The sequence below is a fragment of the Podarcis bocagei genome, assembly GCF_964188305.1.
Source record: "Podarcis bocagei genome assembly, chromosome: 5".
NCBI classification, from domain to species: Eukaryota; Metazoa; Chordata; class Lepidosauria; order Squamata; family Lacertidae; genus Podarcis; species Podarcis bocagei.
Window position 1 is genome coordinate 46,814,318 of NC_138129.1, and position 24,575 is coordinate 46,838,892.

The 24,575-nt window shown below is 41.0% G+C and overlaps 1 protein-coding gene across 13 annotated transcripts in view; it reads right to left on the bottom strand.

The window, feature by feature from the left end:
* Positions 1–24,575, bottom strand: part of ANKS1A (ankyrin repeat and sterile alpha motif domain containing 1A) — a 117,436-nt gene that overhangs the window by 66,007 nt on the left and 26,854 nt on the right. For all 13 annotated transcript variants that reach the window (XM_081195802.1, XM_081195799.1, XM_081195794.1 and 10 more), the window contains 10 exons: positions 15,094–15,390; positions 14,441–14,516; positions 13,234–13,335; positions 12,468–12,560; positions 11,034–11,227; positions 8,651–8,731; positions 6,833–6,953; positions 4,388–4,428; positions 2,503–2,617; positions 164–705 (listed from right to left, as the gene is read on the bottom strand). In XM_081195802.1, the coding sequence (XP_081051928.1) occupies positions 164–705; positions 2,503–2,617; positions 4,388–4,428; positions 6,833–6,953; positions 8,651–8,731; positions 11,034–11,227; positions 12,468–12,560; positions 13,234–13,335; positions 14,441–14,516; positions 15,094–15,390 (1,662 nt within the window). The remainder of the gene's footprint in view (positions 1–163; positions 706–2,502; positions 2,618–4,387; positions 4,429–6,832; positions 6,954–8,650; positions 8,732–11,033; positions 11,228–12,467; positions 12,561–13,233; positions 13,336–14,440; positions 14,517–15,093; positions 15,391–24,575) is intronic.

A 24,575-nucleotide genomic window follows, 5' to 3' on the forward strand; every position in this document is an offset into this window, starting at 1 on the left:
ATGAGGATAAATTGTAATTATCTACAAAAAGGGGAAGTAAAACAGAGATATGACAAAAAAGCATCGTCTCCAATCTTTTTACCCTCCAAAATGCTGTATTAAAATCAACTCTTGCAACAATATTCCACCAAAAACAGATTTATAAGGTCAAGGTCAGCCTTACCTCATCCCACTCTGAAGCAAATGAAGGTGATTTCTCCAGCCTTTTCTTTCCAGCACTACAATTGGAAAGTGATTCACTTCTGCTCCCCATAGTATCGTCCTCTGTTGGGGAGGTGGTCAAGAGGTCAGAGTCCGATTTTGACAAGCTACGGCTAAGTTTGAGTTCTGCTCTGGGCTTGCCTCCTGGGTAAATTCTGCCCACAACACTGCTCTTGTCTCCTTCCTCAGCACCACCAGGGTGCTGTGGCAAGTGAGGATGTGCTAAAGTTTCAGGGTCCAACTTGTTGTCACTGGTATGGCGGACAGTTGAATAGACCACTTTATTTTGGTCTGCACTGCTAGTCTGTACCGATATGGATTCCTCAACATCTTCAAGCTGCATAGCAGTCCCCTCGGTACTTCCTTTGCCCACAGCAGAAATAAGTCTGAAAGGGTCCTCATTTATTTCACACACCGGAGAAGAACCATGCAGCAGACCTGAGAACTGATCCAGCACTTGGACATCTTGGGCATCTGCTTGGCTGTTGCTGCTCCTCCTTTGGTCTTCGGTAAGATGGAAGCAAAACAAAAAAACAAAGGCCAAACACAGAAATTAAGAAACAGAGCTTCGGCTTTCCCTCACTGAGAGGGAGAAATTAAAAAGAACAGTTCAGTATTGTTCTGAGTGCTCAGATCGTACCCGAAGTCAGAGCATTTATGAAATTCCAAACACTGGCCTGATTTATGCAATCTGGCAGCCCGCCCCGTTTCATTTTATTCCTGTTAACACTAACAATCAGCCCTTGCTATATAAGGTTTGGAGAAGTGCTAACTATACTCTGCAGAGAGAGGGGCAGGCTGAGACTCCTGGAACACAAGATATTTCCATAAAGGCCAAAGTGTTATTTAGAGCAGCACTCCCTACCCTTGGCACAGAGCACTGGGTGGGGAAAAATAAAAGCTGCAAACAACCTGCAAGTTCAAAAACATTTCCCCCTCCTCCCTACAGCTGCTTCCTTCCCTAGTGGCTTGAGCTCACCTCCTTATGCAAGAGAAATAAGAGCTGTGTAGTGAGGTTAACTCCACCAAAAGCTTGCTTCTCATTAACAAATTCCTCTACACAGAGTGGATTGCCCTATTGCTTGCAATATGAACTGCTGCTGAAACGTGACACTTAACAACAAATTAAAACATAAGTCTAGTATCAAATAAGAGGACCTGATTTAAAGCATTGGCAGATATGAATTATTCAAAAGTTTGTAGTGAAGAGACAGTTTTATTAATACAATTTCCAATACTCACTATAGGTAAAAGTGAAATTCAAAGACCTCCCCCCACCTAGCATCCTCACTACAAGAGAAAGGTCCTTAATAGCTAAATGCGGGGTGGTGTTTAAAGGGCAGAAAGAGGCAGGACCAAAAACATGGCCTTTTATAGTACATATCACTCTTGGTTAAAGGAATCAAAATGTTATGCCGGTTAAAGGAATCAAAATGTTATGCCTAGGTTTCAAGCCCTAAGTCCCCCTTTGCAGCCACTTTTGAGCTTCTTTTATATTTCCACAACAGCCATGTGAGGTAGGCTAGGCTGAGAGTTGGTGACTGGCCCAAGGCAGAAAGTGAACAAGAAACAATTATGACTTATAGGAGTTTATAATGTGAAACTGCATGTGCTCAGAGTATTTTTTGTTTGTTTGTTTGTTTATCAAGGTTTTGTTTGGGGTTTGCTGAGAGCTGTCAAACTCCTCAGGCTCAGAGCATATTTTGTAGTCCACAAAATATGATGCCATAATTAATTTCTCAGGCTTTAAGATACTACAATACTTATTTTTTGGTACCTTATTTCATGTGTTCTTTTTTTAGAGGAAGGGGGCCCCAATTTTGGGAACTGCACCGGGATCCACAACCATTTTAATCCAGCCTTGGCTAAAGGTCAGAGGAAAGAAAGAGATGAAAGTGCAGAATGTCTTCCCACCTTTTGTGCAAGGACTGAGACTATTTAATGTGGTATCTATACGTAATGTTAATATTTAGCAGCACTGCGTTCAGAGGGTGGAGAAGCAGCTGACAGTGTGTGTTGCACACTGGAACATTTGACTGTCCCAAAGCCAGCAATGAAGCCCAACAATAGGGTCACTGTTCAAGTGAAACAGTGGATGTGCTTTCCATCTCCTAAAAGCAAAACAGCAAACAGAAAAATATTGTTTGTCATGAGCAAAGTCTTGTGAGAAACCTTTGCAAGCGTTTTAGTAATGCTCCATATTTAACACTCCAAACTATGCTTTTCCATCAGAAAAAACTGGTGTTGCTTTTTTCTAAGTACACTTCAGTGAAATTGGAAAGACTTTGAATGAGCACTTACCTTTTGATTCAGGACTTGGATATTGCTCAGAATGACTAGAAGCAAAGTCAGAAGAAGCTTGGCAATTCAGTGGCCACTGGCAATCTTGGGAAGACTGACCTTTTCGTGGCCAGGCCTGCAAAAGGATCTTATATTATTTAAGTTCCAATGCCATTATCAAAGCAGCATGTGCCAAAGCACAAACTCTACACCCAGAATAATACTCCTGCAACTAGGTACAAAATGTTTTCTATGTATCCCGCTTCCAAGGTTTCAAAATGTGACTTTGTATAAGTGGGAACTTTGACAAGTGGCAGAAAGGAATAGAAGGGTGAAAAGGACAAAACGTTGGTTTAGATCATGAATTAGATCATGAACAAGGTTAAGGGAAAAGAAAATAGCATGGGAATCACTGGAGCCCTGAGCCCCTGAAAATGCCTACCTCCTTGTTTTGATAAATCAGATGCTCCCTGCTTATTTCTAAGCTGCTCTTTACAACCATGATGATTAGAAAATATGGTTTTTAGAATGTGGAAGCATGGGATTCTCAAAATGCCAACTCTAATACCAGATGCCTGGCACCATATTGCACACCAAACCAGCAAGCATGCCAGTTGTACACACATATTGTACTATGTCCTGACCGTACTACTTTCTGCTTTTTTTCTGTTACATTTGATTTCACATCTCCCTTTTTGGTGGTCATGACAAACCTTCCTGAACATGTTACCACAGCAATATTCATCAAACATGTCCTAACCTGTCTAACAACAACAACAACAACAACAACAACAACAACAACAACAACAACAACAATTTATTTATTTATACCCCGCCCTCCCCAGCCAAGACCGGGCTCAGGGCGGCTAACAACCAATAAGAAAAACAAGTTGATTAAAATACAATTTAAAAAAGATTAAAATACAACATTAAAACATTAGGATGCAACCTCTTCACAGGAGGAGAAAGGAAAAAGAAAGAGGGGGAGGGAATCAAACTGATTCTAAGCCAAAGGCCAGGTGGAACAACTCTGTCTTACAGTCCCTGCGGAAAGAAATCAGATCCCGCAGGGCCCTGGTCTCATGAGACACAGCATTCCACCAGGCCGGAGCCAGTGTTGAGAAGGCCCTGGCTCTGGTTGAGGCTAATCTAACTTCCTTAGGGCCCGGGACCTCTAGCATGTTGCTATATATGGACCTTAAGGTCCTCCGTGGGGCATACCAGGAGAGGCGGTCCCGTAGGTACGAGGTACATAAGCTTGTTATGTGGATAAAAATTTGAGCATGTGGAAGATGGGATGCAAATATAATACATGCATAAATGATATGTCTGTTGCTTATACTGGAAAGTTAATCTAGGAAGGTACCATACTTGGCTTTCCATCTGGTTTGTTCTGCAAAACATGCAGGCATTACAGGAAGACCATAACCTCCTTAACTTACAAGTACATCTTGGCAGGGAAGAAGTAGCCCAGTAGTAAAGTATCTCTCTATAAAACAGTGATTTCCAAACTGTGTGTCACAACACATTAGTGTGTCAGCTGCAGTGTATATAATTTTTTTATTGAATAAGTAAATAATAGTGAGTTCATGTTTCCATTTTGATTCCATTTTCCAAATAACCCATCAGATCTCAAAGAACATGATGTTAAGACTTCCCATCATAATTTATTACAACTTTCCCCACTAGGCAAATACGTCACATGAAGAAGTCACAGGCATTTTCCTTCTTTCACTTACTTCATGTACAGTCCTTTGCCATTTAAGCCCATACTGACTAACTTGCATATAAGCTGCAAATTGTTTTTGCTCCTACAGTAAACATAAAATGTTAAGATTTCCCTCCCAAGCTGTTTATAGCCATTATATTTAGGTTCAAGGCATATTAAGGATCGATGCTGTCCTACCTGTGGCTGGACACTGCTGGCAGGACCTGAAGATGATTCACCTAAGAATTTAAAAATAAAAATATTTAACATGTGAACTATGAATTCCTGTCCTTGGCCAGTAACAGTTAAGAGAAGGGCAGCAGGCAACAGTGGAAGGTGGCATCACTGAAATACAGTTTCCAAACAGACAGGTGGTTTTCCAGCCCTACAAAGCAGTGTGTCAACTTTTCCTCCATCACGTGGAGAACCGCTTATAACCTAAAGGAGTAGATCATGCTCAGAAAGAAAATGGGGGTAGGGGAAAGGCAACATAAATCCTACCTGGAAGACAGTTGTTTGGAGGCAACTGTCAAAATTGGGGAACTATGTCACAACACTAGATTACTATCAGCAGTACAACAGTAAAAGTTGGGCTGCATAAAACTACGAAGGACCATAGTTCAGTAGGATAGCATTGCCCCACATTCAATCCTCATCATCTACTTTCTGATAGAAGAGGCACACAGACATGGGCCTCAGATGTCTTTCATAGGGCAGAGCTTTCCAAACTGTGTGTTGTGACATTTAAGTGTGTCGGCTGCAGTGTGTAGGTGTGTCATGCAAACACTCCATGTGTTCCTCCCAGGGCTAGAAAGGGGTTCGTTTAACCTCCGGTTTGCTGGTAAAACTGAATTAGTGTCGTGAAATTATGCATGTCTTAAAAGTGTGTCACCGACATGAAAAGTCTGGAAAGCTCTGTCATAGGGTCTGGGTCAGTTCATATGGGGAGAGGCACTCCTTGTCAGCTTATTAGTCAAGTCAGTGAGTATTGTGAAGGGAGTTGGCGTCTGTATTACGTTTTGAATTACTATGGTAACAGAGGTTCCTTGTACTTTTATATACCTGTATCTGTATCTGCAAAACCTAGGTATATATCAACGTCCGGAACTGTATTACTGAAGCTTTTATCTTCTGCACCAATGAACTGTTTGGGACACCTGTGTGTGGTGAGTGGAACTATGTAGGTCTCTCACACCAGATTCCCAACATAGCAGTAATCTAACATAGAGGTTACTGGAGCACAGACAACAAAAGTTAGGCTATTCCTATCCAGATAGGGGTGCAGCTGGGCCACCATCCAAAGCTGATGGAAGGCACTCTGCTCCACTGAAGCCACCTGTGCCTCAAGCAAAAGCGATGGATCTAGAAGTACCCCTAAGCTGGGAGTGTAACCCCATCAAGAGCAGGCCACCTCCCATCTATCCGGTCTAGATGTATAATGGGGAACATAATCCAAAAAGCCTGTAAACACCCTCTAAACCTCTGGAAACCCTTTTAAAAACAAGCAGCACTTACTAGCCATTTTCAACATGTTTCCTGCAGTCTTTGTGCTGTTTTGGGGCCATTTTTGCAGTTTAAATTGAATTATTTATTTATTTCCTGGAGCTGCACATATATGCAGTCATGCAAGAGTTGAACACACGTACATATGGGGTTGCCTGTATGTCCCACTGAACATAAGACTTTCTTTCAAATCAATATGCATAGGAGCAGGGTACATGATTTACATGCTGTCCTTTGAACAGCAGTGCTTAGTTTTCATGCAAACCAAGGCTTTTAGCCTAGTGCCACCAGTAATTTAGACTATTGTTCCTACTGAAAGCAGGTATAGACCCACCATTCTGATATGCTGTCAACTGCTGAATATATTTTTGTTTTAGTAATATTTTTAGAGAATTTATTTGATTCAGGGTTGGACATTTATTCTGAATTTTATGTTTTATGAGCTGACCATTTAATAATATTCTCTCTCTCTCTCTATATATATATATATATTTAAAGGAAAATGTAACACATGAAGTGCTCTCAAGTTACCTCTCACTTGAAGTAGTAAGGGTGCAAGCTTTGTAACAACAAAATTCAAAGAACATCACAGTTATAAAATCACATGCAAGACACATTAGCTGGGTTCCTGTAGGACAGATTAATTAAGTATCGAATATGAGGGAATAGTTAATTTCCATTAGGTGGGTCAATAGGAGATTTGTTTGTATGTGTTTGCCTCTCTCCTTTGTTAATTACTTTCCCAGCTGGCTTCAACAAAAAGAGCAGATTATGTCAAAGGAAGCCATATCAGTTGGTGCATTGGTAGATACTTTGATCAGAGCTGTTCCACTAATCCTTGCATACCAATGACTTGTTGCCCAGATGAGAGACTTCCACCTAGCTTTATTTTTCCAAATTAAAACTTTTGTAAAACAAAAAGGTTAAGACACTAATAGTCTTCACAGGTACCAGAAAAATGAACACTCCATCACGAATAAGATGCCAAGGAAGAAATAGTTTAACCAAAATCTTACAAAAGTATCTTATCAGACAGTCACTGCAAAATAAGCCTGCCCACCCAACTAAAACAATAATGGTTTGAACGTCTCATCTTCTGCTCAATACATGCTAATTACATATATTTGCAATAACTTTTACCTTTTGTTTTTTTATCTGTTGCAGCGTGTTTCTTAGTTTCTGCTGTTAGCAGCAGCTCATAAGGATGCTCCTCTTCTTCATCAGCTGTGCTTCCCCTACTCTTCCTCTTGCTGACAAAACCCTGACCAAACACAAAGACACACACATGGCATGTGTAGTTAGGTAAAAGCTAGCAGTGTCACTGACGAGGCTCTTTTTGGTCATGGAATATGCTTAAGAGATCGAAGTCTCAGGAGTATAACCTTCAGTGCTACAGTGTCTTCTTTACCGACAGATAACACTTTCCCTCCTCCTACGATCCCATTACCGTTCTGCCTCAACTATACCCACAAGTCCCTTAATGCTGTTTCTCTTGCACCTCAAATGTCCCATACCAAAATCCCCATTTTCTGCTATAGTACTGCAATTTGAAGCACACTTTGCAGTGCCCTCAGAGTCCTTTAGTACCAGTGCAGTACAACTGTACCTTATATGGGGGTTACGTTCTGGAAATGGTGCATATACACAAACTGCCCCCTTGGAATTACTTATACACAAGCACCCCTTACCCTTGCAGATCCAGTACATCAAGAAGGCCTTACCCGGTAAGTGCATATGCTCCAGGATGCTCTCACAAGATCTTGTGGGGCTGTCCACGTTTCCATGAGATCTCATACAACCGTCCCCAGGCTTTGCACTGGGTTTGCTTGGGCAACCCAGCATGAAAAGAGCGTTTAAGCTCTCTGCCTTGCTTACTGGGCAAGACCCCCTCGGTGTGCTGGCTCTGGAAGTCTGGGGAGGGTCACATGAGATCTTGCAGTAACTCAGACAGCCCTATGAGATTTCGCGAAAGCATCCTAGAGCCTGCGTGCTGAGTGAGCCTTGCTTGGTAAACAAGGCAGAGAGCTCAAAAGCTCTTTTCACGCCAGGAAAACCCAGGGCAAAAAGAGCTTTTAAGCTCTCTGCCTTGCGTGCATTTAATTTGTGCAATTTCAACCAGCCAGCTTCAACCACAGGAGGGTGAAATGGCACAAGTTAAATGTGCATAAGATGCTATTGTACTGTCCTTAAAGTGTAAAACAGGCACTAGTGAAATGCAGGAAGTGGTAAGTATCTTGTAGCAGCACGCTTGCCTTAGAATGACAAGTTGCAACATTATCTGTTGTGAACTATCCTGAGATCCAAGTATGACAGGTGGTATACAAATTTAATTACCAGGACTGAAGAAAATACAACTACTATATAGGGGATGGTGTCAAAAGTGATGCCAGAGGGAAGGGCTGAATTGGTGTGGCCATATATAGGCACAGAGAATGAGAATATCAAAAATGTCTAGGTGTTTTTCCAACTCCAGCACCTTGCATTGTGGTTGCATTTACAGGAAACCATGTCTGAACTGAACCAGGGTTTTCAGTGCCTAATGTGAACATTTCTTCAAAGGAGAAATATTCTGTCAAACTAGGGTCGAGGAATACACCAGGCAAAATTGTATTCCACAGGTGCATGTCTAACAGAATGCCAGTTGTGGAATGAAAGATCTAGATGCTCTAAACAAGAGTGAGGATGGAGTTGGAAGTAGGTGGTGCACTGGAAAGATACTAAGGCTTTTATTCAGCTAATGTTTACTCAGAGTAGACCCACTGTAATTAATAGATGTAAGTTAGACATGGCCATTAATTCCAATGGGCCTACTACAAGTAAAAGTTAGTTGATTGCAACCCTAACTTTCATAATAACCACAGAAGTGTAGAAAAAATATTTCTGTCTTCTAAGATATTAAAATGTTTGAAGAAACGTCCTCCATCATAACAGACCCTCAGAGGGAAACAATACACTTACCTTAGAAGACGAACTTTGCTTCTCTACAAGTTCCTCCTCTTCATCAGGGGGAGGCTTGGCAGGAGGCGGCGGACGCTCTCTCTACAGTACAGAAAGCCGCTGTCAGTATCCTGTGCCAAATTCATTCCCAACTTTCAGATCTTTTTGGAAGCAGCAGGTATGCCCTGGAAGAACTGACCTTGCCTCCCTTCAATACCTCTGTTGATGGCAATTTAATGTTTTAAAATAATGATCTCATTACTGTGTTACAGTTCATGACTAGACAGGCTAGAGAGAATTTGCTAATGTTTGATGATATGGCAGTGCTTTGAAATCACAGAGCTTCACTGCGGGGGCACTGTGATGTACTATCTGCCTGGCACCTATCTTTTCTGTTGTGGCACCACCCTGTGGAACCACTTCCCCTCATAAATCAGGCAAGTGGCAACCGTGATGTGTTTCTACTGCTTGCTGAAAGCCTATTTACTTACTCAGGCCTTTGGGGCACATTTATCCGACTCACTGCGTTTTAGCTGGTTATGCTTGCTACTGTATCTATCATACTTTATTGTCTTGATTTTAATGTCTTTGTATTTTAGCTGGTTTTAAATGACCATTATGCACTCACACAAACGTATAATATTAGGCAGTATATAAGTGGTTTTAAATAAAATAAGTAAAATATCTGTCTTTGCATTAGTGCCACCAGAGAGATTTTGCATGCACTTTGCACTTTGACTTAGATAGCTAGTTTAAGGCAACCGATATTGGATATACTAAATTTCACAAGTACATGGAAAGTTGGCATGGAAATAATGCTCTGGGCACATTCCTTAAATTCTGCTTCATTAACATCCTAAAACTTCATTGTGTTTCTAAAAACCACACCAGTAGACATTAATGCCAGGGTGGGTCAGAAATGAACATAGAACCTGAGTCAGCAGGGGTGGAGGAAGGGGGTGCAGTGGGGGGCAGACCGCCCCGGGTGTCTTCACTGAGGGGGGTGACATTTGGCAGTCAGACAGGCGGCACACCAAATGTCCGCCATCGGTGGCTCACTCTGCCCCTGGCTGCAGGGCGCACACATTGCTCCATGCACCCGAGCAGCTATCCCGTGCCTGGGAGGGCACCCTCCACGCCACGCCCCCCTTGGAAGTGTGCCCGCCCTGGGCAGCGAGGGCATATGCTCTGCTGCTGTGAGTCAGGCAAGGTTATAGATCGACATGCACACACCGAATTAAGACACTATAAGGAAGGCACCCAACAAGCAAGCTGCCTAAAATGCCAGAAGATGTGGTTCTTCCTTGGTCTGTATAAAAGGCTTCCTGATCAGGATTGCTCACTAGTATGAGTAACAAGAACACGCTGCTACAGTGTTCCCTGTTATAGGCCCATCCTCATCTAACTGCCATGCTTTGTGTCCATCTCATGTTCTTCTTGCCCCAGATATAAGATGAGCCTGTCTGACACAAAGACTGCCCATGCAAAACCAATCCATGTTCAAGTTTAGTTCACTGTGTGGTTTTGCATTGATTTGTATGCTTATGATATGGAGTAATCAATCTTTGCTTTATTAGTAGATTCCAGACTGCACTAGGCTATAGTGCTATTCTTCTCAGTTAGCTGTTAGCTTTTGTCTGTTTTTCTCTGCTCCATTATTGCTCAATGTGTATTTCTACAGTTTTCTATGAAGCTATTAAGTAATGAAGGCAAGGTAGCATGCTTCCAATACACAACTGTATCTGCTCCACAGTCCGTACAGACCTTGAGATACTAGATCCAGCAAACGCAGATCCTTTTAGGCAAGACTGCTTTCAGGGAAGCTATATAATTATACTGAAGCTATACAATTATCCTGTAAAGCCCCCAAGCTCCCCCTACTGGATTGCATCTACAAATTCTGTAAATTATTGATTTGCTCCCAAACTACAATCACGAACTAACAATGTGACAGAGAAGCCTGGCATTCAACATTCTTTGGATGGAGGAAAGCTGGATGGAAAACAAAAATATTTAAATGAAGGTCATGCTCTGCACAAGCTTCTTTCCTTGTAACTCAGTGAACAACCTGAGGTAGCGGGAGCAACATGAAGAGATTCATTACAGCGAACACATTCAACAGCCAAATATACTGGTGTAGAATTTCACCAAAATCCGGATAGCCATCACATCATGAAGTTATAATGCTCAAGAGCTCTGGGAGAACATCACGCGTAGCACATGCAGCAGGGAGTGGCTTCCAATTGCCCAGTAAGCAAAGCCTGTTGCAATTATTTAATATTATGGTCAAACTGTACAGCTAGGCTATCAACTTACTGCAGTGTGGAGAGTGCACAGGCCTGGAGATATATCCCAGACTACTTTCCATAAAAAGGAAACAGACAACACACATCAGGTTACATACAGGCCTCACTCCTGTCACTTTAACACTGGTCATCTCCGCTTCCCTATTCACTGAATCTCTGTCTGAAGATCTTCCACTGGCAAGGCTGTCTAAAGAATGGCAGGAAGTTGCATTGTACAAGGCTTCATATGGACACTCGTCTGGCTTTCCATCAAAATCTATGATCAGCTCTGTCACTGCTTTCTCCACATTGCCTAGAGGAAACAGAAATTGATAAATAATAATAAATAATAATTTTTTATTTATACCCTGCCCTTCCTGGTTCAGAAAACTGGGCTCAGGGCAGCTAACAACAAATTTAAAACACTTAATTGTGATACAACAAAAAACATAAAAGTATAAAAGCGTGAATAAATTCAAAGTCCAAAGATCAATTTAGGGGAAAAATCCATCCAATGAACATTAGATGATCACCTGGGCTAGCTAGCTAAATTAGGGCCAGCGAGGAGGCCAGGGAAGAATTAGCTGTGGGATCCCAGAGCGGGTAATCTTCATAAAAAGGGGAGGGGGAGGGAAGGAAGGAAGGGGAATAAAAGATCAAGCTAAATTCAAACTAAAAGCCAGGCGGAATAGCTCTGTCTTACAGGCCCTGTGGAAGGAGGTTAAATCCTACAGGGCCCTGGTCTCATGGGACAGAGCATTCCACCAGGTCGGAGCCATCACTAAGAAGGCCCTGGCCCTGGTGGAAGATAATCTGACTTCCTTAGGCCCAGGACCTCTAAACTATGATTATTCATGGACCTTAAGGTCCTCTGCAGGGCATACCAGGAGAGGAGGTCTGATAAATTTGAGGGCCCTAAGCCACAAATAATCAACAACAGCTGTAGTCATCCCATGCTGACGCACAACTGGAAAAGATCCAGGGACACAGGGATTTGAAAAGGCCCAGAAAACATGCAAAATATAGGGACACCAGATTGCAGAAATTAAACAGAAAGAACATTAGATCTGATGAAGGGAGAAGGGAATAAAAGAGAAGCAAGGATAATATCATTGGGCAGTAAACAACAGTGTACTAAATGACTGTGGCAGACAAGCAAACGTGGGTGCAATATCACATTCAGTGAAATAGCCACCTGCACAAATTTAACTTAACTGTCTTCTCTTATTCCCTTGCTATGCAGATTAACAAAAATTCAGCCTCTTGGGTTCTAATCTTTCTTTATATCAAGTATTCAACAAATAAAGCAATACTGGTGGTGGGTGCTAAAAATCATCCTTCTTGGATTTATAGGTACCGCCCAAAATATCTGTAGAAACATTAATAGTCAGACTGTAGAAAATAGCATGCTTACAAATAATCACAGCAACCTCAAGAAAATTACTTCAGTACTTGTTGTAGTATGAGACATGCCTCTCATACAACCTGCAAGAGCATGTGTTATAATAGGTACTGACTACAACTAAAGTTTTCCTTTCCACCCAATTTCTTACCCTGGGGGACGCGAACTGAGGTTTCAGTAGAGGTAGCTGATGCTGGCGGTGTCTTGTCTTCTGCTTTTGCAATCTTCTTCCCTGTTGTGCAATCTGAAAAAATAAAAAGGGCTGTAGAAACGAAGAATATGTAGAAGCAGCAGTGGTAGATGTCTTACAGAGAACACACCAGCTTACTTTTAATTTATTCAGAACTGACAAATTTAATATGTGCTCATTATACTTGGATGCTACAAATTTGACAAAAAGTCAAATAGTACTAAGCCTATTATGTCTAGAAACAAATGCTTCGATTGGCCTTGCTTTCTCATTGATGGCATAAGTTAATGATGCCAATTCCATCAACAGCACGTCAAGAGCCAATTACAAGGTGTATTATAGTCATACACATCTGAAATTGGATAAGGAAAACTGAAGTGCTAAATAATCAAATTTAATACTCATCATACACCACACACACTTTTACTAGAAGTCAGTTTTCAGACCCGCATTAGAGTTCACTAAACAACCCAAAACTTTATAAATTGCTTCAGTTTGTCTAAGTCACCACACTTTGTGCATGTGTACAATAATATTAGGTGGAATTCAATGTCACACTCTTTCAATCGTTTCCTCTGTGCAAGCAATGCAGCTTGCCAGATGGAATGAGAACTCCTCTCCTCTACTCGCACACTGCTCTAAGGGTTCTCCCAACTCCTGCCAGAGCCAAATTTGGGGTGGGGGGATGAGGAGGGGGAGTGGAAGCCCTGTTGCACAAGTGACTTACCTTCAATGAGAGATGCTATTTGTTGGCTTTTCTGAGATGGAAGCTCCCTCACAATCTCCAAAGCAGTCAGGCCTCTGTTATCTTTTATATTCACATCAATGCCTTAAGACATATATAGAAAGGGTTACAATTTATTTTTCATTAAAATGTGGCTTTATACACAGTCTATCATTAAAAAAGTCATGGTCAAATTGTGAACTGCAAAACAGAACACTTAAAAGATGTACAAGCATCCGGGTCAGATGTCTGACGCAGATAAAACATTTTCATGCTCAAACCCTGATATAAACATCAAGAAAAGTCCAGGGCTGGTGTAATCTCTTCCTCCCCTCTTGCATGTGCATTCTGCCTTCCTTCCAAGGCTTGCTTTAACCGTAGTTTAGTATTGCTGCGCTGATGCATACAACAGTTAAAGCAATTCAGGAATCCTAAAGTCGTGTAAAGGCTTTTCGTTTTATATTTTTTTAAAAATCTGATTCTGGCGAACCTTAAATGTAATTAATCCCTGTTGTAAATTTGGCACTCAGCTGTGGTGAAAGCAAACTGTGGGGAGAATTTGTAGCGCACAAATTCTTGACCTCTAAATAATGATTATGGCTGCACTATATTGCTTAATATAAGGCTTCTTACATAAATAACCAAACCAAACAGAATCCAGGGACACTTTAAAGATTAACAATTTTATTATGGAATAAATTTATACCACGATAATATTATTCATCTTTGCTATTTTTGCTATAACATGAATACATACTATTCTGGAATAGGAAAAAAAAAATCTGTCCTATCGCAGAATTTCTGAATCTGCTGAGAACACAGTCCTAAATTATTCCAGCCTTGTCCAGACAAAGCTATGCAAAGAGTCTTTCTTGATGGCCAGACCAAAATTATAAAATTCTCTTCCTTCAAGACATATAACAACCCCCAAACCAGTTTGGGAAGTATAGCAAGACCTTTTCTCTTTGGACTGATTTGTGGTGTCTATGATTGTTAAATGTGAAGTTTTAGTAAGTTTTTATTAACATTGGTGCTTGGGTATGGAACATAACTTTTAAAAGGCTGATGGAGGGAAAGACCTTCAGAGGCCTAAATACAGCTTATATTGCAGGATGTCTGTCATGAAGGAAAAAAAATATTCCTCAAACATTCACTACAGTCTAAAGATCACAGTGCAACTGATACATCATTTTAGCAGAAAGAGTCTCACCCGCAGCTAGCAGTATCTGTACTACATCTGTTTTGCCAAATAAAGCAGCTTCGTGCAAAGCACTGCCTTTTTCCGTCTGTAAATCAAACACAGCATGAATCCAAGTTGTGAATGCAATCAGAGAACATTGAAGGCAATACTTGCACATACGCAAGGACTCATTTCACAAACAAAAGCCAGCTGCTACAGCTCATCCACAACTAGAAAAAAAATCCCCCAAGCTTCTTTACCAGTACTGAGATTCTAGTGTTTAAGGCAGCTTCTTCAAAATTACGAGTAATCACTTTGAACCACATCAATCAGAAACTACTTAACCTCTAATCCACACCAGAAGCTACTTCACCTCTAATTCAGTCTTAAGAATCTTGTGTGTTTCCCTTTGTGAAAGGAGCAGTAACACAGAAAGGTTGGGAAATTAGTTGAAAATGCAGCCGCTTCTGTAAACTTGCTATGGGGGCATGCTTGCCAGAGAGATCACAGCAGTCTGGAACTGAACCTGCAGGTCAACCCCTGTAATCCTCAAGGCATTTCCAAAGGAGAGCTCTGATTAGGTTTCATTTAACTTAGTACCTCTCCCAAGAGAGTTAATGCCAATATCCGATACCCAGAACATTACTTCAATATTAAATTCACAAAACTCCCAAACAAAGTACCTGGTAATTATTATCCATGCCAGCATCCAGGAGAACATGAACTACAGCTTTATGGCCATTCCTAGCAGCCAGATGCAAAGGTGTGTGTTTCTTAGTATTGCAACTTAAAAGATTGGGATGAGCATTGAGCAACATTTTCACAACTTCTAATCTCCCGTAGAGTGCAGCCAAGTCAAGAGGAGTCTCAAACTTGTTATTTCGCATAGTAGGGTCAGTCAACTCCTCCAGAAGAACCTTCACCACTTCCGTATGGCCATACTGAGCTGCACAGTGCAGGGCTGTCTCATTGTCGTTATTCTGAGATTACACAAATACAAAAACCATTAGGACTCTGATTAAGAGAGAATGTTACCATCTCTAAAATACCAACTCATAGGCAGTCATTGATTTAAATATAACTATAATAAAACGGTTTGATCAAATTCTTTCCTAAGGTTTATGCAGTACCACATTGATAAAAGGATGAAGCAAGACAGAAGTCAACAGTACACAGCCCAATATTTCATTGTGAGAGAAATAGTAATGCTTCCATAATTCTCCCCTAATATTTATATTTACTTCATCAATGTTGCAATCAAAGTGTGTCAACTTTGCGTATTTATCCAGATTTCAAAAAACATAATTTTAATGCACAACGCAATGGCTGCAAGTTCCCTTGCTTATATAGTGGAACCTCGGGTTGCGAACGTGATCCATGCAGGAGGCACGTTCGCAACCTGCAGAGTGCGGGTTGTGATTTAGTGCTTCTGCGCATGCGCCGAAACCCGGAAGTAACATGTTCTGGTACTTCTGGGTTCGGTGCAGTGCGCAACCCAAAAACGCGTAACCTGAAGCGTCTGTAACCCGAGGTACCACTGTACTTTTGTTTATAAAAGTCTATAGAACTTGCCTGCAGTTAATTAAACTTGTATTACTACTACTACTACTTCTTTTTAGCAAAAGAAGCTTATTGTGATTCAAAGAACTATGAAACTAGTTCTGTAAGTCAGACTTCTCTTGAGCAGTAGGCCCCTATGCCACAACTGCTTCTTGAAACAAGAGGAAGCTTCAAATACTGTACTCAGTTTGTGGTATCATAGAATTGTGGAGTTGGAAGGGACCCTGGGGATCATGTAGTACAACTCCCTGCAATGCAGGAATATGCAGATGTCCCATATGGGGATCAGACCTGAAACCTTGGCATTATCAGCACCACTCTCTAACCAACTGAACTATCCAGATATGATATGAGGGAGCCAGCAGTCAAAAATGTCACTAGTTTAGGCCAAGCTGCTTTGCAGGAGTCTAAGCAACTCTTCAGATCTTAGTTGGTATTTAGATGAAGGCACTACAGAAAGAGGGTTGAGAAACTTAGATATATAAACTATGTATGTAACTAGCTGAGCTGAGTGGGTTAACCTGAGCTTGCTTCTATCAGAAATGCTCCAATTTAACAAAAATACACTAATACTAGAATTTTGAAAGCTGGGCAGTTTTGCACTGGACTAGGTGCAATATAGAGTACTTCATAGTTTAATCCTGCATGCTATGTTTTGCTGTAGTATGTTGGACCACATGAAAGCATGGCAAAAATGGCTAAGATAGAAAGAATTTCAGATCTACATCCAGGAGCTCATTATTTAATAGCATGCTGCAAACAAAAAGGAAATTAATACGAACAGTGACACGTATGCAAAAACCCGGAAAAACTGGGGGCGGGGGTGAGTACAAGTGCTCATGAATTGCAAAGTAACAGCCCAAGCTGAGGAATTGCTGGGGGGGAGCGAGATTTATAGCAAAGGTGAAACTAGATGAGGTAATGCAACATTAAGAGCAAGCACAGAAATTCACAAGGAATAAAGAGAGAGGGCATATGGCTCAGGGTTTATAATTAAGATGTAGCACTTAAGAGCAGACACCAAAGAATCTTGATGTATTCTGACAGAACATTACATATGAATCATATATCATGTGCCACAGGAGTCAACAAAACCAGGAAAATAAATCAAAAGTGCTGGCTTCATCCTACTCTGTATACTTTACAGCATCTAGTATTATGCAGAGGTGATTGTAGTCTTTCCCCTCCATGCCCCTGTTAATATCTAGTTAATGTTAATATTAATTGAAGAGACAAGAAGATACTAAGAAAAGAAGATGTGTATGATTAATATTTAAGGCAGCTACATTATCCTATTTTAATCTGTTTTTAATCAATAGACGATTTACATTTAAATTTGCATATAAACAATATGAGAATATAGGTTCATCTGAGATGCACATAATAATTTATAATTTAAAAAGGAGCTCCTATTAGCTTTTTAAGCCTCTGGAAAGCAGCTATATTATGTTTTCTGCTCCAGCTCAGCATCTGGTTCTGAAGGAATTTTTATAATAAATATGAAGTTACCACTCCTTAAGAGGCTAATCCTTTCCTCACACCCCAAAACCATAAGGACACTTAACTTTCAGCCTCACAGATCAGCTAGAGCTGATTAATGCAGAAAAATGAATAATTTTTCGGATGGAATTAAAGCATTATCTTCTCATGTCAGAGAGCCTCAGGTTCAAAGAACTTCAGAAATTTCTTGTAAGGAGCTGTGAAAAAATGATGGCTCTAGTATATTCCCGGTTGCCTGAGAAGCCAAAAGCAAGTTCTTTCTGTACCTGCTCCCCATAAAAGTAAAAGGTTGGGGAATGTCTTTCATTTGAATGCATCTATTTGTTAAAAAGTATTTCAACACCAGTTAATATTTAAGAATTCCAAAGCAATATACAGAAATAAAGCATAAAAACAATAAAGCACTATCATTTTAAGAAGGCAAAATTTAAAATGTTTGGTTTTCCAAAAGCAGTTCATGTGCTTCTTCATCAAACGTACTTACGAAGCTAAATGTTTTCCAATCACAAACATATTTTTAAGACCCCCCCAAGAAATTTGAAAAAATTAAGTTTAACCCTCTAAAATGACATGCCCTGAGGATGACTACATCTCTACAATCTCCTGCTAGACATCTAGTTTAGTTAACTACTACTGATATCAGCTTACATCTAGAGTCACTGTTGTTCATATTAATGGTATATAAGAAGGAGGAGGAGGAGTTTGGATTTGATATCCTGCTTTATCACTACCCTAAGGAGTCTCAAAGCGGCTAACATTCTCCTTTCCCTTCCTCCCCCACAACAAACATTCTGTGAGGTGAGTGGGGCTGAGAGACTTCAGAGAAGTGAGACTGGCCCAAGGTCACCCAGCAGCTGCATGTGGAGGAGCGGAGATGCGAACCCGGTTCCCCAGATTACAAGACTACCGCTCTTAACCACTATACCACACTACAGTCAGCTGAAAATGCATATAACATGTATAGATAAATCCTGTTTATTTATTGTTATGGACATGAATGTCTCCACTGATAACAGGGCAAAGAAAGGCTCTTTAGCACTGCAGATCCTGGAGTACTGGAACCCCAGCAGTTCATGCACTGTTGCATCCTCTTCAATAGCCCTACTGAGGTGAACTGTTCATGCATTTTATCAACAATATAATGCTCCTCTTTCTCTACCTTCTGGCTGCTACTGCCTGTGTGTTTCTTGCAAGATCAAGTTATGAGCCTGATCTCTACCCCAGCTTATCCCAGGCCACTGCATGAAACCTTGGAGAGTTAGTTCTTCCCTTTCCTGAGGCTTTCTCTACTTGTAGCTTCCTATCCTTGGAGAAATGAGGGTGAATAATCATTTCAAGCCTTAATGCTGCTGGAAATTAGAGAATTTATGTAAAGGACTGTGTTCCTTGCAGCAGATAACAAGCTTTGACCCCTATGGGTTCTGGAAAGCCTGAATACAGAATTTAATACATTCAGATTTTCTGCCTTTAAGGAACCTGCTAAAACCTTTGACTATAGTAAATAGTCTTGCAGTATTAAGAGTAAATGTTTGCAAGTCTTTAAAAAACCATTCTATCATATTGTATATTTTTTTAAAAAATCTAGAGATCAGTCTTGCTATTTTCAAATGAGACATATGCAACAAGTGAACATGCTGAGCAGCAAGAAAGGAGAGATCTGAAGTAGGTTCTCTACATATTAAAACACCAACACACTAAAGATATGTAGATGGGTAACTTATTCTTTAAAATTATCTCCCCCACTCACCTGGCAGGTCAGGACTGTGCATACATGCACCCTTTATACTGCCTCTGATTACTGGCAGCAGATAGCATGCAGACACAAGCCATTGTGCCAAGTGGGTTGTTTTCCTTGGGCCTGACAAGTATAGCAGTTGGGAGAGAGTATGTATTATTGGAGCCCAACTCTTCCCATGCTCTGGAGACATGCCAAACAGACCACTTCTGGCTTGAGCAATGGGCTGCAACAGGCAGCCACAAAGTTCATGATGCTAGATCAGAAATGGTGAGTGTAAATTGAATGCCCATCCAATGCACATTCAAGTGTGCACTCCACTGAAAGCAATGTAATGTTGACTGGCAACCTCTAGATATCAAATGCATCTGATTTAAGATCATAATTCCTAATCCTACAAGTGATATGCATACAGAAGCAGGTTCTCCTTACTTGCACTGGGACAAGGAAGTGTGGGTTGGGAATGAAAAGGGAAGGGGGAAACTAGGGGAGGGGAATAATGATGTTTGCTCTCCTTCTTGCCCTGTTCCAGTCCCCCCCCCACACACACACACAAACCCGCACCAAGGGATTCACATGTAAAAAGGCAGTTGCTTGCCATATAGCAGACTGGAGCAAAGAAAAAAAAAAGACACAACCCTCTATTTGTCAGGGGCCTACATTTGTACAGTGGTACCTCGGGTTAAGTACTTAATTTGTTCCGGAGGTCCGTTCTTAACCTGAAACTGTTCTTAACCTGAAGCACCACTTTAGCTAATGGGGCCTCCCACTGCCGCCGTGCCGCCAGAGCACAATTTCTGTTCTCATCCTGAAGCAAAGTTCGTAACCTGAGGTAGTATCTCTGGGTTAGCGGAGTCTGTAACCTGAAGCATATGTAACCTGAAACGTATGTAACCCGAGGTACCACTGTACTTTATAACATTCAAGATCGAACGTTACATCGTGTATGTGGAGAGGGTCAAAATAAGTCTCTGAGGTATTTTTCAAATGGAGAAAATATGTTTTGAAGTTTTTTCTCCTTGACATATGAATGGACTTGTTGCAAGTCCCACCAGAAGGAAGCAAAAAGCAAGAAGAAGAAAATCAACCTGACTGAAGCAAGCTTTCACTGTATGACAACCTACTGTACAACTGAAAGCACTACTGGTTGGCATACAAAATGGTATACTTCTACTGTTTCTGTATGCATTCTGTGCAGGTTTATAATAGACTTTTATAGTTTTAGTTTTTTTCTGCTCCTACAGAATGCTTAACAAAGGATATTTGTGATAGAGAAATGAAATTACTATTTAAAATTTCCTAATTTATTATACATGTTAAAGAGACCTAGATTAGGTTTGAAATGTCACTTGATTTTAAAAGCACATTAAGTCCTTATTAAAATTTGATTATGTCGAAAAGTTCACTAAGTCATAGGAATGCAAAGTTATGTAAGAACCTAAGAAGGGCCTGCTGCATCAAGCCAATATCCCATCTAGTCCAGCATCCTGTTTTCACAGTGACCAGGCAGGTGCCTTTCTGAAGCCTGTAAGCAGCACATGAGCGTTAACAGTGCTCTGCTCATCTGCAATTCCCAGTATCTGGTATTCAGAGGCATACTGCCTCTGTTTCATAGGCATAAGCATATTTGATTCAGAGTAGCCTGCATATGTGAATACTCAATACATCTGCCCTTACCACAAGCACTACCCTTGCTTGAAACTATTTGCCATTTCCTCCCCTCTATCTGGAAAATTTGTCCCACTACATCTCATTTTTAAAATGTAGAAATGATTGCACAAACATCAAAAGTAAATTGTTAGACTTTAGAACTGAATACTTTAGAATTCCCCCCCCCCCAAGAGATTCATTTCCCCATTATAAAATAAAAACTTCATGTAAGTAAAGTTTCTGTACGTTGTGTGTTAAGGACTTTTCAGTATGGAGTAAAAATGGCTGAGGTGGAACATGATATAGATGAATAGAGTTATGGCATGGAGAAACTGGATTCAAAGAAACCTGCCCATTTCTCACAGTACCAAAATTTGTGGTCATCCAATAAAATTCGCTAATAATGGGTTCAGGGCTGACAAAAGGAAATAGAATTATGCACAATATATAATTATGGAATCAACCAGCATAACATATGGGGAGAATGAACTTTTAGATGCCTTTTTAAGTGTTCAATTCATAGAAGCTGGATCTATCCATTAACTAGTGGTGGGGAACTGGATCCAGCCAGTGGGCCAAATCTTCATCTCCTCAACCCCCCTACAAGTAAAATTTGACAGGTGGGTGGGGCTGTTCACCTGTCAGTCAACTCACATCATTCTGAAGAGGTGACCAGTTTCCACCAACATGGCTTGTAGAGGTCTGTCTGTGGTGCTTTGAAGCCGCAACAATCAACTGAACACTGGAGCTTCAAAACACTGCACATGACTCTCTGCAGGCATTGACCATCAGCTGATAGTTGTGAAGAGCCACACAGCAATTTCAAAGTCCTGAGCTTAGTGCCCTATAAATGGTGCCTGCAAACCCCTTTTTGGTCCAGCTATGTCTTTTGCCTGCCGCACACCTGATATCAGGTGAGTGTGGCTTTGCAAAAATAGCATCACAAGCCAATTTATGGAACTTCTTTGCAGAGGATATTTTGTCTGCTCCCACAGTGAATATTTACTGTATATATAAAGTCAAAACATTGTTCACCCCAGGCTTTGTTTCATATTTCATATGTGGTCCCTTTAGCATTTGCACTGTTGCTTTTCTGTATCTTATGTAATGATTTTATGACTGTCACTTATCTTAGATGGATATTTAATGATTTCTAATATGAAGCTGCCCTGTACTCCAAATGGGAGGAAGGGCATGATATAAAAAGAACAAGCAAACAAATAAAATGCATCATATTTTCATGGCAAGTTGTGAAAATTTGTGACTCCATAAACAGCATGGGCATTTACTTTCCATTTAATGGAGAAAAGCAGCTATTCAGTAACCACCAGTCCTTCCATCTGAAAGCCATGGAGACTTGCGTCACATGAGACTTACCGTATTTTTCGCCCTATAGGACACACCGGCCCATAGGACGCACCTAACCCCCAGAACAGGCAGCTCTCCGCAAGCCATGGGAGCCCAGCGCCGGGCTCCCACGGCTTGCGGAGAGCTGCGCGAAGCTATGCCTGGGCGCACTGCGCCTCCCCGCTGTCCCCCAGCTTGTGGGGCTGGCGGCAGGGAGAAGCGGGCTTCTCCCCGCTGCCAGCCTCCAAACCAGGTCTGGGGACAGCGGGATGTTGCGCTGCATTCGCCCCATAGGATGCACACACATTTCCCCTTCATTTTTGGAGGGGAAAAAGGTGTGTCCTATAGGGCAAAAAATACGGTACATTAGCCTTGTGGATTTTGACATTGCTGCTGTTGTTAAAATTCCCTCAACATATCAAAATTGCCACTTGGGGGGGGGGCCTAAAGCCTGCTCAGACTCAAGGGATCAGTTTCATGATTCTTTGGCTCCTAGCGCTAGACTTCAAGTAAATGATCTTGCTTTGTGTTCTTGCATGTGTCCAGAGAGCCAAAACAAAATTCGATTCCACAATTGCCTCTTTGTTCTACATAGATTTAAGTTTTGTGGTGCAAAAGGTGCATAGGCTGTATGACCAAATATTTTGGATTACACTCTTGGATAGTGTAAATGGGTTGTATCAAATAAAGTTGTTCTGGACTTCCACGTGCGCAACAGAACTGCCCCTCCTTCTCCTCTCCTCATGCATCCCTTCGAATCTGCTCTGGAGGGTTGAGGGCATATGGGGAAAGAGGAGGAGAGAAAGCTGCACAAGTAGAACTCCATGAGCTAATGAAACAACGTTGTTGGATGCAACCCAGTGCTCTATTTAGTTGCATACCAATTTTAATTATTTGAGTAACCAAATATATGAATCACCAAAGAGAAAAGTTGGTTTAAATCCATTGATCTTCTTCCTTAATTATTTAAAATACTGGGATTGTATCCAAATGCTGCCCCTGCAGAAGTAGAAAAGCTTTTGATCCAGAAGGCAACATCTACTAATGGAGGGAAAGCAGATTTTACAAAATTCCCCTCCTTCATGCAGTCCAAGCCCTCTCAACATTTCTTCTAGATGGTTTCCCAACCCTCTAGTCAGGACACTGGGAAACTAGCAAAAAAAAAATGCCTCCCTTCTTCCTCTGTTTGTAGACAATTCCCATGGGAGCAGGAGCACCAGGAAAACCAACTGGCTGATGCAAATATTGGCCACCATGTTCTTCACGATCCCATAAGAAAGGCTGTTACATGTATCATAGAGTGTGATATACAATCTTTATGAGTGCCAAGGGAGTGGGGACAACAGTTTCTGAAGAACCCCAATGCCCCCGAACCTCACTGTAACTTGGCAGGGGCATACTCCAAGCAAGCAATTTAGTGATGCAATCACCAGAACTTATGCATTATTATTCCTATCACAGTAGGTCATTTACTATACTAATGATTGGGTCATACTGTATTAAAAGCTCTGGTGCATAGTTTACATCCCACATTTCCTGTAATAGGAATCTACTTGCAAAAGTGCCTTCCAATTAATTTCAAACCATCAAATTTTAGTGTATGTAAAGCCATGCAGATGAAGCACAGTAAAGTTTTAGATTGCCCTTAACAGTAGTTGAGTAGGTATAACAGAAGAGCTCAGTCACCCTGGTATTAAATAGACTGCTTTATATTATTTCTTTGGAGCTTGATTATAACAGTCAATTAAATAGTGTGGTTCAAAATATACTACTGGACTGCATATGCAGTAACCTCAGATCTCCTTCAATGATTCTCAAAAATTTTGTTTCATAAATTATGCTTGTACTTTATAAATGAGGAACTGCTAGAAGCAAGGGTGAGATATAGGCAAGACTGAGACAAAGCAACAGTTAGATGCCACAATGCAACCAGTGAAGCAAGAAAGGATACATATACACACAGGTATTGTTGTTCTCAGTCAACCATTACCAGAAATATTCTGGAATTCTACAATGTGACCCTCAATAAAGGTTTAGAGTGGTGTGTGGAACAAGCACTCTCACTATTTATCCCTTTCTTATTAAATGTGGGAGTCAATACTGAAACACTGTGAAATCATCTGTTGAAATTCTGCATCCCAGCTGGGATCGATCAACATCCCAACTATAGAATATCAAAGAACGGGAGGAAACCCCACTAAATATCAAGTAGAATTCCCCCATCCAAACTATCAAAGGCTGCTTAACATAAATTCCACAGTAAATCGTTTGCATTTACAATCATGACCCTCCCCACCTCACAAGTAGGCATCATCAACCAACAAGATGATAATGCACCTAGAAGCACAAAAATACAATGCGGAGAAATGATGT